Source organism: Galeopterus variegatus, unplaced genomic scaffold, assembly GCF_000696425.1.
Source record: "Galeopterus variegatus unplaced genomic scaffold, G_variegatus-3.0.2 Scaffold436, whole genome shotgun sequence".
Classification (NCBI taxonomy): domain Eukaryota; kingdom Metazoa; phylum Chordata; class Mammalia; order Dermoptera; family Cynocephalidae; genus Galeopterus; species Galeopterus variegatus.
The window spans coordinates 418,266-434,321 of NW_007726547.1; the positions used below are offsets into that span (position 1 = coordinate 418,266).

The window sequence follows — 16,056 nt, forward strand, 5'->3', positions numbered from 1 at the left end:
GTAAGGTAATTCTCCACACAAAAGCTGCTATATATTGCCCAGCTCCATGGAGAGACAGGTCTAGAACAAGGGGTTTTAACTCATGTTACCCTTTTTACTAGGGACCACTTCCCCTCGGCCTGGGAGGAACTGTAAAGATAGTTGCCCTTCAGTAAGACATCTAGATAGAAGCGACCAGCTAGAACTTGAGGGTAGGCACAGGCTGAAGGAATGGGAAAACAAACTAAAGTAACATATAAGTTCACCAAGGAAGACCATATAAAACTGCATTTAGAGAAATGGCCTGCACTCATGCAGGGAGGACAAAAGAAAGAGATTTCTGTAAATAATGAGTGAGCTTACAAGCAGAGAGAAGTCAAGAGGAAAACTTTTGCAGGGATGCCACAGATTCAAAGTTTCAGCCACTTACTAATAACAGAGGGAAAATTGCACATGCACCTTAAAGAAAGCACCTTAAAGTATTCTAAAGTACCTTAAAGAGAACATTTTCACCTTCAATAAAGATTCTTTGCATATTTTACCATTTTGAATATGTTTAAGAAAATATGACATAGGATTCAGCTTTTTATTAAAATCTACAACAGAAAGAATAAAAGTGAACCTTTAAATAATAATGTAACTTACCCCCAAGTCAAAACTTTAAAATTCAAATAGTCATCATATTGAGCCACAGAAAATACGTCAACACACTAAGTCATGTCCAATATTAGACAACTAAATTACCAAAAAGTTTAACACATTGCTCAATGGAAAAATCTCTTTAAAATAACAAGTATATTATTTTTATTTGAACTGAGACCTATTTTTCTTGGCTAACCTACAAAAATATGTTTTTCTTTGTAAGCGTTCAGGACATTAATGCCAAAGTCTCAGCCAAAGGTTTATGAAAGTATTACTGAATTGGGTCTGTTTATGATTAAAATACAAAGTTCTCAGGAAAATTAGTCCCTCCAGGGACTTAAAATATGAGTAAGTCCAAAAGCCTAGATTTCTGCTGATATAATATAATCAAACTAACATTCCTTGCTCTCCCCTCAAACTTTCTCCAATTTAATCTAGAAGAGATTCTTGAAAAGTTAAACGTTCAATGTAAGAAAATATATACTATCTATGGAATAAGATATTCTTTATCAAAATGCTTGATGTAAAAATGTTTTAAGGGAAGAACATCTTTAGATACACAAATTACAAGCAGATAGCCCTTTACAAACAAATTTATTCAATAAAAACGTGGTTAAGCTGTGATGCAAATGCACGTGAAAGAGATCAGATGCTACCAGAAGTGCAGCCATGCCTTGCTCAAAAACAAAACAAACGAAAAAAACCTGAGAAACTGATACGCATCCTGTCCTTATTAAAGAGAAAGACACATAATTAAAATGAAATCTGGTAAGTGCACCTCACTTTGGTTTTGGCAGGGGTAAGGGTATGGCTGATTCAGGCAGATGTCAGGAAAAATCTCCTAAGGCTGGAGTTGAGACCCAAAGAATAGGAGTTAGGAAGGAAAAAGAGTCATGTTAGCCAGCATGTTCGAAGGCCCAGAGATGCAAGAACAAGGTGAATTTGGAGGCCAGAATGTGTTCAGTGGAGCTGGCAATCCTGGGAATGCATCAGGAAGCAGCTGGGATCAGGTGAGTGAAGGAGCATAAGGAAACACAACCACAACAAGAACAAAAACACCAGTATCAAAGCTAACTCTGAGTGTTGACTGTGTGTTAGACACTTTTAACAGCTTTACAGGAATTATCTCATCTAATTCTCACAATCCTCTGAAATACATCACAGAAAGTTATAAAACTTGCTCTGAGGCTTAGAAACTTGTGGAACTTGCTCAGAAGAACACATGCTATGAAATTCCAATCCAGGTCACTGTGACTTTAAGCAGCTGGTAACTCCTTCAGTGCTCCCAAGGATGGTCAGAGCCCTAAAGGGTGTTAGGTAGGGTTCTTGGTCACACATCCTTCTGGCCACCCTGGACGGACATGACAGGGAGGATGGCTGCAATGCTGCTGCAGTGATCCATGTGAAAAGTGGTGACAGCTTGAACTTGGGAAAGAGAGAGGGGATGAAGAGGAATGAATGGATTTAGAAAGAGAATCACCGGGATTAGAGGTATAAAGAAAAGGAATAGGGAAAGTGAAGAATAACACCCATCAGGATCCTGGGCTGTATTTTTCTTTTCTTTTTTTTTTTTTAAGTGAAAATAGCCTCAAGATAATGTAATAACTTCCAAATTCATAAACCAGAGCATCTTCATATTCACACAAGGCTTTACTCTGAGCTGTTCAAATTCTGTATCTATTTTTATCAAGCATACCATTTAATAAACTAGAACAACTTTCCATGTAAGAAATAGAAACACTAACATAAAGATGTCCAAAACAATAGATCGTGATAAAAGACATTTAAATGGGACATACATCCCATCCTTATGGACACAAATGCGATTTTACAAATTCCACATTTGGCATCTATAATTAATATAATATTTATATTGTGTGTATGTGTGTGTGTGTGTACTGTTTCTGATCTACATTTTGATGCTATGAATAATAGAAAAATAACCTAAGAAGGAAATCATTGTATTTGTAGCTGTCTCTGATACTTTCTTTTGCAATTGCAAGATGCTAACACGGTACCATCTCAACTTTCTAAACATCATAAAGGGAAAAGTTTGGAAACACCAAGAACAATCTAAAAGCAGTTGCTTTCCAGAGTAACAAAGGATTCTGATCAGCCAGGATTCCTCAAACACTCACCTAAGCCAACAAATGATGAAAACAACAAACGAAAGAGAAGGAATGCCTGGTCCTAATAGGTAATAAAATCATAAGAGAATATAAATTGCCAATGATCCCTCACAGAATGAGAAAGGTCATAAATGAGACATAAATATCTGTTGACCAAAATTCTCAAGTCCCTGAACAGATCGATTCCATCAACACAAATCTTGTAGCTCAAGAAGATGAGCTCTCTTCAATGAATCCTAGCAATCAAGAACAAAACTGCAAAAAGTCTGCATTCATTCCCAAAAGTTTAAATATTTCTAATAGGTGACTTCTATGCTATTACATAACATGTAGTCTAAGGCATAACAGAAAAAAAAAATGTTAAAGAAATAAATTAGAACAGCACCTCATCTCAGGGTATAATAAGGCAAGAAAAACCTACTGATTCTGTTCATACAAAATTCACGTGCACAAGTTACTATTGAGAATCAAGCATAAAACTTTTATCTTTCAGAAAGCATTTAAGGTGCCACCCATCTTAAAGAAAAAAATCTTCTTCGTGTCCTGTCCCCATCACTCTACTCATTTCTATTCTAGCAAATCATGCAAAAAAGAACACTTAATGATCGGTTGTCCTCAAAAAGAAGATAGGAAGGGGGGTGGGGGGCGATAATGTGATTCTAGTTGATAACGGAAAACTACATATCAAATGTTTGAGACGTAAATTATGAAAAAAAAATACAAGTTATATCAAAGGTGAACATCTTTTAGAAAGTCTCATTCAATTTATATTAATTTTATGTATTTAATATTTCCAAAAATGTCACTTAAAAGTTTGAGTAAGACAATTGAAGAAAAACATTTCTTGAACTTAAATCTATGCTTACCAATTTTTTTCTGTAAGATCGTTTGGGCAAATTTACTAATACATGGGACTCAACTAAAAAACTAACAACAATTTTAATGAACACTTACCACTTAAAAATGGATTTTTTTGCAGGGTTTGAAGGCTTGTCTGTATTTAAACCCCGATAGTGTTCACTCAGCCTCCAAATATCTTATGGGTTTAGGAGGGAAAAACATTAGAAAAATTAAGGTAAGGAAGAAAACACTGAGACCAGGAAGGAGAGCAACTGAGGCGTTTCAGGGTGATTTATGTTTGCACAAATATGGAAGAACTGAATTCGGCTCTCTACAAGAACAACAAGAACTCAACCTCCCCCCCAAATCCTCCTTTTTCTTAACTGTCGTGTATTTGTTGGGGGGAAAGGGAAGGGTTTGAATGGCCTATACTGCTCAACAGTAAAAGAAGCCTACTTTCAGCTTATATGTTGGCGAACTGTGTCAACAGCCTTCCGCTTTACAGAATGTGTAAAGGGAAATATTTTGAAAGGCATATCTGATCAAGTCAGTTTAATAGATTACGTAAAACATTGTGTTGCAATAAGATGTCATAGTGTAAATGGGGTCTCTGTGCATTGCTAGCAGAGTGTAACTTGGCCTAATGTCTGCTGAGGTCAATTTGACAACATCCATCAAAGTTAGAAATGTACATTGGACTCTTTTCCAATGCATAAATGTATAATTTCATTTCTTGGCATTTATCTAAGAGATACTCAATACAAAATGATTTATATAGAAAGGTTATTCACTGCAGTATTTTTTGCAATAGCAAAAGACAGTAAACAACCTAAATGCCCATCAGTAAATAATGGCCCATCCATGCAATGGAAAATTATTGAACTATTTCAAAAATGGATACTTTTTGTGTCAATATGGGAAGATTGCCATGCTTTATTAAAAAAACAAAAAAATCAAAGCACAGAACATTGTAGATAGTATTCATACAAAAAAGTGAAAAGAGAACATAACATTGTAGATAGTATTCATACAAAAAGTGAAAAGAGAACATATTTTCATATTTGCTTATAAAAGCATGGTACCATTTGAAAGGATCCACAAGAAACTAATAACTGTGGTTGCATATGGAAAGGAGCTCAGATACTGAAAGACAGTTGTGGGAGGGAGACTATTATCTTGTATGTCCATGTATAAAGTTTGATTTTGGAACTATGAATATATTACCTTTGCAAAAAATCAAATAAATAGCATCTTAAAAAAAATAAAGAAATAATGTTATAAAATTAATTCCCATATAGTCCAGTGACTTATACTGTATTCCCTGGTAACAGGGAAGAGCCCCTAACTCTAATCATTCATGTCATACAGATGTCTAATGAACTGTAAGGATAATAAAGAATGAATAGGGCCACCTATCACCATCAACTTAAAAAAAACAAAAAATTCTCTACAGCCTGTGTGGGGTCATCTTCATATCAGAATCAATTCCATTAACTAAAAATCTTTTTGTGCAATACCATAATAAACAAAGAATATTTCCTCTCTATTTGAAAATAATTTCCAAAACTCAAAATAATTTTCATACCAAGTATCCATTTCTATCAAACAGCCATGTATAAGAAAGCTTTACCCAGAGAATTCAATAAGAAAATAATCTCAAAAGCCATATACTAGGTATTACATATTGATTGTAGGTCAGAATTCATAATATCCATATTTTATATATTGAATATAAAAAATCCATTATCCCTAGAAGAGGAGAAAATTCACTTCTAAAAGAACATTTTTGCCAGCTTGGTGTCCCAGATTAATAGTATAATTGATTTTCGTTCTAATGAAAATGAAAAAGCTCTCTGAAAAAAAAATTTTTTAATAGCAAAAAACAGCTCCCAAATATATAAAAATTTCAGGAATTTATATATTCCTTATATATTTTTCAAACAAATATATATTAACTATGTTAATTTCAACTCAATTGCTTATAAATTATTCAATATAATCAAATGATTTGTTCAAATATTGTTTTTCAAAGTAAACAGAAAATTTTATGTCACTTTAGTTATAAAACATAGAGTAATTCAACATTCCTTGATAATTAGTATTTTCTGAGAAACATGTTTAATATATGAGTAATTAAATATTTTTGGAGTTAACAGAATCGTCAGCTATCTTTCTGGGCCTTTTTGTCACGTCCCCCAAAAGTCTCACTTAAGTAAGTCACAATAGCTCTTACCCTTCTACCCCCATCACCTCCTCTACAAAGCCTTAGAGACTCAGGTGGCCTTCGCAGGGATACGAGATTAACTGTAATCCCGCCAGACATCATTAGGACACAGAAAGACTGGCAGTATCAGACTGACAGTGCTCACCTTTTAACACTTAAATCCATGCTCAATTATAAAACATTCTGGGAGAAAGTTCACAAGTGATTAAATTTACGAATAAGAAAGGCCATGTTTTCCATTATATCATCAAGTTTTTCAAAGAAGAACATGGCTTTACCCTAAAAGAACTTATTTTTTTCCTCCCATTTCTTGGTCCTTTAGTTTGTAATTATTTCTCAGTCTTTTTACCATATGCAGATACTACATGATAAGCAATGAGGCCATCAAATATCATAACATAATAGTGTGACTGTTAGTAAGGTTTACAAACATATGTCTCAATATTCAACAGGCTTTTATACATTTACCTATAATCTGCAGTTTTTAGTTCAAAATTAATAAAAATCACAATATCACATCATAAGGCATCATAAATTTAGTTCACCTGATAAAGAATCCACCCATAATATATTGTATCAGAAAAAGGGAGAACAGTATGGACTTTTTCCTTTCAATTTTGTTCAAATATTCATTCACCCACAAATATATGAGGGCTTTATGAGGAGTTTCAGACAAACACTACAGAATTTGATGCCTGTGCTATTCAAGGGCAGCAAAACAGAAACAAAGACAAATTCAAATTCGTAAATGTCATAAAGAAGGCAGCACGGATATCTCCCTCCTTCAAATGTGAGGAAGAGGGAAGGTCCCCTGAGGAGAAAATACGTAAAAGCTGTGGAGGAACCAAATCTGCCAGTAGTGAGGGAGAGCAAGCCAGGCTGAGGGAACAGTGAGATGGAGGCTTGCAGGACAGGGCTGGGGTTAGTTGAGCATGTGTCTGCTGATTGGAAAGATCTACTAGCAGAGACAGAGAGAGATGGAGAGCTTCATGACCTGGCAGAAGAGGAGTCGAATATGAAAACTTTTCCTCTTAGAGGAAAGTCCTAAGACTGAGAAGGACGGGAGACAGGACAGAAGTGAAGATGTTGGCATGTGAGAGGACAGGGAAGATTCTCCCACGTAGGAGGAAGGGCAGGTTTGTAAATCTGGTGGTAGGAACACAAAGGTGCTTCTGTAATACACTTCTATTTTCTCAATGGAATGAAAAGCTAAAGTCACAAGAAGGCCAGTTAATGAATTACTTCAGAGAACTAAAGGGATTACCAAACGTAAGAAAAGACATTATACTTCTCAAAGGGTTCAACTTAATTCCAATAAATATCAATCCTGGAATTCCACTTTACAATTTGAATATTACAGTACTTGCAGAAAGAGAGAAAAAAATGCTCAGTCTTCAAACGTTGTGAAGTTTGATGTACTAAAAATAAAAACATTTTAAAAGTAATATGTGCTTACTATAAAGGAGTGTAATAATATTATCATATGAAATAAAACTCAAAAGCCCAGCCTAATCCTACCCCGATAACATCAGGTGCACATTGTAGAAACCATGTTTATTTCTAATATTTTAAGTTCTTTATAATTTGTTCAGGTATTTATTTATTTGTTTGTTTGTTTTTGCAGCTGGCTGGCACTGGGATTGCTAACCGGCCAGCCTGTTCAGCTATTTAAAAAGTTGATTCACAATCTCCTTTTAGCCATAAGAAGGAGAGAGAAAAAAAGAAAAAAACTAAAGGAAAAAAAATAGCTCATAGTGATATAGAACCAATGAAAATACTATGCAACACATATACCCAAGCCTCAATTGGTTGAAAAGAACATAAAACCACTGGGCAAGATGTTTTAATACTTTGAAAATTTTCAGGAGCATTTCAAGACCATGTTGAAGGTAACTGGGAAAAGCCTGCATAAGATTGATAAAAAAGTACACCTTCCTAGATCACAAAACCCCAAAATTAAAAATGGCTTATGAGTGACTCAATTTCTACAGGCAGACTGCTGGAAATAGGTAGTGAAAAGAACAAATTGTAGGCTAAAAATTTTAATGCAATTTCTTAACCAGTATTTCTTAAAGAATAGCAGTTCTACTGCTCATGGGACACAGAAATAAAAAAAAATTCAAAAGCAAATGATATATAGATGGGTAGGAATAAAAAGTTATCATATAAAGCTTGTATTTTCATCATCATATTTAATAGCATAGCTCACAACAAAAACCTTTAAGACTGCATGCAATGAAAATATGAAAAGGCACCTGAGTGTCAAAGCTAAAAATGAAAATGTATCTTTACCCATAGAGCAAGCTCTAAATGTCTAGTTCTAGCAGGACTATTCACAAAGAAGGAAATTATCAGCTGCTAACAGATTCCCTGTGAAGGTTAATCCACATACAACCAAAGATTTTTCTCTCAGTAGAATTTTGTATTCACTTCCCCGCTGCTTACAGGCTTTCAGCTCCATAGGCCAAAGAAGCAATAAATATGGCCAGTTATTAAGAAAAAGGAGAAATTGACAAGTACCCCTTCAATTGCATAACCCAGGTCCAAAGGCAAATGAGCGACACTGGGCCTCCCTAGCTCCATCTATATATCACAAAGGTATCCAGATGCTTTGCAAGGAGCCAAGCAGAAGCCTTCGTAAGACACTTAGTATTCTTAAATGGTATCCTTACATTTTATCTTATAAAACCACGCATGCTTGCCAAAAACAAAAGGGAATATAAAAAATGGACACAGACACAGAGATTAACACTAATGTCATTTTTGTGTCAGATTATGTTCTTCAGAAAAGAACCAGAGATGATTTAAAAAGATTAAATTTTATTCTAATTCTGATAAGATGCCATAGAAGCAAGAATTCAATTCTGAAAGGATGATGAGGGTATTAGAAATACACCAGGGAGGAAAATGAGCCAGCCCAGCACACCAAATGGCACTTCCAATATGCAAGGAGAAAATAATATTTAAGAAAATAAAATTAGTTACTGAGTACAAGAAAGAGTTGTTGAAGTATAACCATTCAACCCATTCTTACCTAAAATGAAACACAGGAAGGAAAGCAGTATATTACGAGTATCTACAATACACGACAAACTAGGTCTGCATTTTAACGTGTGCTGTGTCACTTAATCTTCACACGCAAAGCCAAAATCTACCAAATGGACATTATTTTCCTTATTTTGTATGCAGTGAAAATGAAGTTTGCAGAGTTTATGTATCTTGGATATGGCCACATAACCACTGAGCTGAGAGTCAGAAAACAGGACCCACTTACTGGAGGGGCAGGTTTCTAATCCTGACACAAGCTTCCTAGACTTGCTGTGTCTTTTTATCTATAAATACATGCAAGGGTAAAACACTGCTTGTCACTCTCAGGAGGAATGCCATTCAAAGAGGCCCTGCCTGTGCTGGGAAGCCTACCCAGGAAATTAGTGTGTCCTTCTAAGAAGAATGTTCATCAGGGCCCATATATGCCAGTCCTGTTCTTCCACTGATATTTCTAGTCCACAGTTCTTTGATAATAAAAGTAGAAAATATGTAGGGATCATGGGAAATATGTCACATACATATAAGGATGTTTTAATCATTATGTTTTAAAAAAAATAATTTTAACACATGTTTTATAGTAGCAGCTAGTCTATCATCAAAACATAACAAAATAATCTGCTATTGGCAATTAATATGTCCGGGTGACAAGACAGCGCTCTTAAAAGGTTGTTTTGGTTTTATTTTTGGTGTTATTGTGAACATGACAGATTTTTGTTATGAAATAAAATCTCTGGTATTTTACATTGAAAACTAAACTTCATTTTAAAACAATCTTGATGTTTTTCGTTTCTACATTTGGTGGCATTAGAGGTGAACACAATTGTGTTTGCTTCTGAAAAAATTTTGTAAAAGTTTGCCAGTTGGGAAATAATATTAACAAATCCCCTTCCTTTTAATGGAAAACGATAGAATTTAAGAATTTTGAGGCAGGGAGCTTATTTTTAAGCAAATAATTAGAACAGTCATTTGGTTACTCAGTGCCTATGGGCTAGGAAAACAAAAAATAAACAAATAAAAAAGCCACACTTCAATTACTATTTTGCAGCACCAGAAGCTAACCTTTAGTCACATTAATGATGGAAGATACCATAGAGCCCTATCTGTTCCTACATCAGAATTTCTATAGCTATTTCATTTTTTAATGCTGTGTGACTAGTCTGCAGCTTTTGTAATCAGATTTCTGAATAGCCAACTTCTAATTCTGTAATTAAGGAAGTATGATCTTTTAAACTCCAGAAACCAACTTATATTCTGGACAGGTCTACGTCTGAGTAAAATGATAATTTTTTTTTAATTTTTTTTATTTAGAAAAGGCTACTAAGCACCTGGGAAAGGAAGGGGATCTTCCTCTATGCAGGGAGATCAGTGAAAAAAAAAAACTTTGACGAACTGTGTGGAAACAGAAGCCACAGACTGATCCTCCCAGACATTTACCATTTTATAACAAGCAAAAGCTAGTGCCACAATTACTTATTGACTGGCCTGGAGGGAAACTTTTTTTAACTGCCCTCATAAAATCTGAAGAAGCTTTAAAATGTTTCTTCAACAGTTTTAAATTTTACTTCTGGTCTTAAATTATAATGAAAAGTAAAAACAAAACAAATTCACAGAAAATTCATCATTTTCCCAATGATTTGTGAACATAATTATTACATAACATGGGAATATTATTTATAATGTATAAATATTTTCAAAAGTTTTAAAAGCATCAGAATAAACAATGTTAGGCTATTCTTTTTTGGGGATAGGCAAATGATAAGCCTTTATTTTTTATTTTATATAAAAATATTTCCTATTTAACATTATTTCCTTATTCTTTTTTTTTTTTTTTTTTTTGGTGGCTGACTGGTAAGGGGATCCAAACTCTTGACTTTGGTGTTATCAGCACCATGCTCTCCCAAGTGAGCTAACCAGCCAGTTATTTTCTTATTCTAGTATCTAGGACTCAACAAATACAGGCTAAAGTAAAAACAGACACTACTCCTGTGGTAGATAATTCTAGGCATCAACTTGATTAGATTAAGGAATACCTAAAAACCTGGTGAAGCTATCTTTTGGCTGTGTCCGTGAGGGTATTTCCAGAAGAGATTCGCATGTGGTCTTGAATGGACCTCAACACAGCAGGCACCATTCCAATCCTCTGGGGGCCCGGAGAGAACAGAAATGGAGGAAGGTGAATCGCTCTCTCTATTCGCTGGCGCTGGGACACACTCTGCTCTCCTGTCTGTGGATATCAGAGCTCGAGACTCTTCAGCTTTGGGGTTCTGGGTCTTATACCAACAGTGCCATTGGCTTCCCTGGTTCTTTGGCTTTGGACTTGCACCGAGCCATGCCACCCACATCCAGTTTGCAGACAGCCTATTGTGGGAAGACTCAGCCTTCACAATCGCATGAACCAATTCCCTTAATAAATCTACTCTCCTATATTTATATACACACCCATTTGGTTCTGTCTCTCTGGAGAACCCTGATTAATACAATCTGCTTACCAGTCACCTTCCTTTCAGAGGAATATATAATCAGAGGTCAGGAATGTAACGTTTTGCATGAGAAAATATAAAGCAAAAGTGGCTTGGCTGGAGACAGTGACAAAGTTGTAAAAAATAAGAAGAAAAAAAAAGGCATTGCTCCTAAAACTCCTGGCTTTGAGACTTGACACTGGATGTTGGGATTGCTTTTTGGTGCAAAGGTACAGAGGCAAGGGGATGGCACTTTCAATGTCATGTTGGAACTGTGTCATCATCAGACACTTCAGATAGTTTCTCTCCCAGTTTGTCTCCTTCAGTATAATCTGCCAATTAGATAAAGTTTTTCTTGATGGAAAGAACCCTAAAACACGGATTTCTCTCTAAAGGTCAGGGCAGTCATTCCCCTATAACAGAGCTTAAGTGGCATAGGAATGTGCCTTGTACCTCCTCGCTGTTTCTACTAATTGGGTTCAGGCCTGTTCACCAAGAGAAGGTAGTGAAAATGGCAGGCTTCCAATTAGCTTATTTTTTCCTTAAGGTCCCTCCACTTTCTGCTCCTAAATTCTTCCAATCATGTATTGTAAAGTTCCTGCCTTCTCTTTTTTGGAATTTATTAGTGGCAATAAAGTGCGGGGGTATAAGAACAAAGTCAAGCTTATGATCTATTATCTGCCAATATTAAATTATAGTCCACGCAGTCAGGGAAATAGTAATGGTTAAAGGGCATTAAAACTTCTTAAAACACTGTGAAACATCAAAACTAAAGGTTTTGTTGCATTTTTTGTTTCTTGGGTCTCAGAGTCAAAATTTCAGAAGCACAAAAACTTTTTCAAAGTAACACCACAACAAACCATTTAGTTCTCAAATCCCTTTGTGTACTCTGAGATCTCTCAGAAAAAGGAAGTCACAAGATTGGCATAAGCAAAGGATGCTCTTTGAAAGATACACAGTCCTCTACCTTACGAGATGAATCTGACATAGGATTCTGCCACAGGCTATTTTGAGCAGGGTGAATTAGTCACCGAAAAGCAAGACTATTATCTCTGGAAATCACGTTGAGCTTAACCCCAAGTACTACCTGGTACAGAATTCTAATAAGATATGTCACCTACCTTTTGTTACAGAAGTACAGCTAACCAATATTCTGACAAAGGTCAAGAAGTTTCAGTATCCCCTTACACGAGAACACAAAGAGTAAGACACCCTCAGCTTCGGGAGGTGCCTGCTAGCTCAGCACTTCAAAGCACTCTTTTGTCCTTTACATCCCTACTGTTTACTCCCAATGGCAAAGCAGATGTGGTCATAACTGCCTTCAAAAATAGAGATAACGAGAGACAAGCAATCTAGGAGGAAATAGAGCAAAAACAAAACCACTGGAGACATATAAAATCTAGAGCTCTATTGACCTCTTCAGTCCAGATGAAGGAAGACAGCCATCAGATCTACCTTGGAAATACCAAATTGTAAAAGCAGAGAGTAGATTCTTTTTAATCATAAAAAACATTCTTTTATCTATGTGATGCAATAATCTTTTTTTCTTTTTGGCGGCAGGCTGGTTCAGGGATCCGGACTCTTGCCCTTGGTGGTATAACACCATACTTTAACCAACTGAACTAACCAGCCAGCCCTTTTATATTTTTAATGCAAAAATTAAAGACGAATAAAAAAAGCCTCAGAAGAGATATCGGGCCACTAACGTAAGATGACTCCTAGGGAATAGTTAACAGAATAAATCCACAATTTAGTAAGAATAACTGGAATGAATTTCCAGCATATAAAGTATAACCTATTTTTCCTCTTCTGCACAAACAGTGTTTACTTCTAGCAAAAATTTTAATATGGCTTTTGCTTTATTTTGTTTTTATGGTTCTTGCCTTGTTAAATGGATTTCAGTCTAATTAATTATCCTGCATCTGATGTGAACTCATCAATGGTTTCTACTCCTCCAGGTAGACTGTCTCTCTCGTATCAAATTTAGTGAATGGGTCAACATTTTTTAAACTTAAGCCAAGGAATAAGAAGATGTTTTTAGGATTGGGATGTCTACATAGACTAAAGGCGTACCTGTTTTTTAAAAACCTGCATATCATAAAACAAATACTTCAAATAACTTCAACAGAAGCAAATCAAGGTTCAGTCCTTGGGGAAAAAAATGTGTGGCCTCTTAATGCAATCCCCTTTTGGTTAAAAAGAAACTATTTTATACCAAAATTACAAAGAAAAAGTATACTACTTCCTTAACAACAGATATGCAACTGTATTAGTAGGATAAAAGTCATAGCTTTATAATATAACTTAATGTATCACATTTTAGAAACTCTGGGCTACCAAACTCTTTGTCCTAATTTTGCTTTAAAAAATGGTGTATTTAGCATAATTAGCTAAAGGTGTTGGTTGTCACTTGCACCCTTGCCCACACCATCCTTCCCTTCTTGCTTTAACAGACCCCACTTGCGTTCAGTGATGAGAGACTGCGTTTCAGGGAAGGTAAACCACACAGCCCCCTCCCCCACCCATAGCTCCAGGAGGTCAAGCTCAATTCCCATAACCACCATGGGTATTTCTTATTTCTTCTCCCTTTGATTTAGAAATGGGCAGACAAGTAATGCAATTTTGGCCAGCAAAACACTGGAGGGGCATCTGTTGGGAGACTTGTGGGAAAGGTTTATTTGCTTTTTTAAAAAGCCACAAGGAAGAAAAAGGCCCTGTCCCCTTTCCTCTGTGCTACGATGTGATGGTTGGGGCTCTGATAGGAAAGGACAAGCTGAAGCACATGGCCCTGTGGAGGGGCTCCCTAAAAAGATGGAGAACCCACATCCTCCATGAGGTTGCTCAGGTTCAAATTTAACCCCCAGCCTTCCTGTCACATGAATAACAAATATTTCCAGTGATTTTTTTCTAAATAATATATTAATACATTCAGCGTCTCTAGCTATCAGGCATGATTCTAAGCCCTTCATGGGTATTACATGACTTTACAACCCCCTGAGCAAGTTGTTAGGATTATCCCCATCTGCTAGATGAGTAAACTAATGTATACACACAAGTTAAGTGATGTGCCTAAACCTCATACAGGGTAAATAGCTGGTAACCAGCCAGTCTGACTCCATTGCCCAGACTAAATTACCTAAATTTCAGAAATGTTTATTTCAAAGTGATAATGAAGTAATAACATCAATTAATTTTAAAGTATGTATTATTTTGAGAAAATTGTTTCCTTGTTAGAACTTCCATGGGTATTTTTATTATTTAAAACTATTCCTGGGGCTGGCCAGTTAGCTCGGTTGGTTAGAGCATGGTGCTGGTAACACTGAGGTCCAGGGTTCGATCCCTGGATGAGCCAGCTGCCAAAAAAATAAAAATAAAAAATAATAAAATCAATTTATTTCCATCATACAATGGTTGTATGCTAACATTTGCTGTATAATAAAAATCAGTCCAGTGTCCAAGACACACTGTCCTTTTTTGCTGTTTCATATTTGAACACCCCAGGTACACAAAATTATTTAAGGAGTTTATACTGTCAAACAGAGACTGAGATAAAATATGCAAAATGCTTACAATTTCTTTCCACTAAGATCACTAATCTAAATTGAAAAACAGCTATTTCAGTATTTAGGGAACAGATTTATTAATAATTTTTAAAATAATTAGAAGAGATAAATAAAAAAACATTCTGTCACTGAATACTCACCTAATTTTCCATCCATATAAACTTTTTAAAGAAAATAACTAAGTAACCAAGTAACCAAAAATGTGGGTTTTGATTAACAAAACTATTAAAAGATGTTCAATATCACTAATCCTCAGGGAAATGTAAATCAAAATCACAGTGAGATATTACATCACACCTGTTGGGATGGCTATTCTCAAAAAGGCAAAAGATAACAAACATTAGTTAGGATATGGAGAAAAAGGAACTCTTGTACACTGCTGTTGGGAACATAAATTAGTACAGCCTCTATGGAAAACAGAATAGCTGGGATAGGATGTTATAGAAGGGAGGACACATGTAGAAGAAATCATTGTGTTACCTGTTCTTGCTTCTCCAACCACTTGTCCACCATTGGGTGACTGGCACTTAGAGATGAGCGAGCATTGTCTCTCTGAAATTGGTTAGTCCAGTTGCTTGTATCCCGAGGGAGGCTTCTGTAGTTTTCATCTTTCTATTCAAAAAAAACCAAAAAGGTGTCTTGTAAAAAACCAGACCTGGCAAATTATTGATGCACTTGGTTTTTCAAAAGCAGTAGAAAAGTAATTCTACATGTTTAAAATATTTTTTCAAGCCCATATAAAAGAGCTGATTGAGCACATTTCACCAGATTAGACCTCAGAAATGTAGTCATGTTCTGAGGATAGAGAAGTCTTATGACTACAGCAGGAAAAGTGGCCACACATGTACGCACACAATAGGCAAAGCACTATATTCTGCAGTCACACCCAAATTGATCTCCCCAGGTCCAGAAGTTGTACCAAAAAAAGTGAAAAATATTTCTATAAAGACTTTTACCATCTCTGAATCATGGCATTTTCTCGTGTCTTCTTTCCAATCTCATGATTATAATTGTGAAATATTTTCAATAATTAATCAAAAATGCTGAAAACAAGGAAGACTAATAAATTTGCTCTTTCTTTTGATCCTTGCAGTTTTGCGACTTTAGGTAAGAGACTTAAAATTCTTTGGGCTGTTCTGATATCTACTTCATAAGCTAGTAGTCAGCATTAA

At 35.6% G+C, this 16,056-nt stretch overlaps 1 protein-coding gene across 14 annotated transcripts in view; it reads right to left on the minus strand.

The window, feature by feature from the left end:
- Positions 1-16,056, minus strand: part of PARD3 (par-3 family cell polarity regulator) — a 714,454-nt gene that overhangs the window by 343,194 nt on the left and 355,204 nt on the right. For all 14 annotated transcript variants that reach the window (XM_008568729.1, XM_008568725.1, XM_008568720.1 and 11 more), the window contains exon 5: positions 15,365-15,496. In XM_008568729.1, coding sequence (XP_008566951.1) covers positions 15,365-15,496 — 132 coding nt within the window. The remainder of the gene's footprint in view (positions 1-15,364; positions 15,497-16,056) is intronic.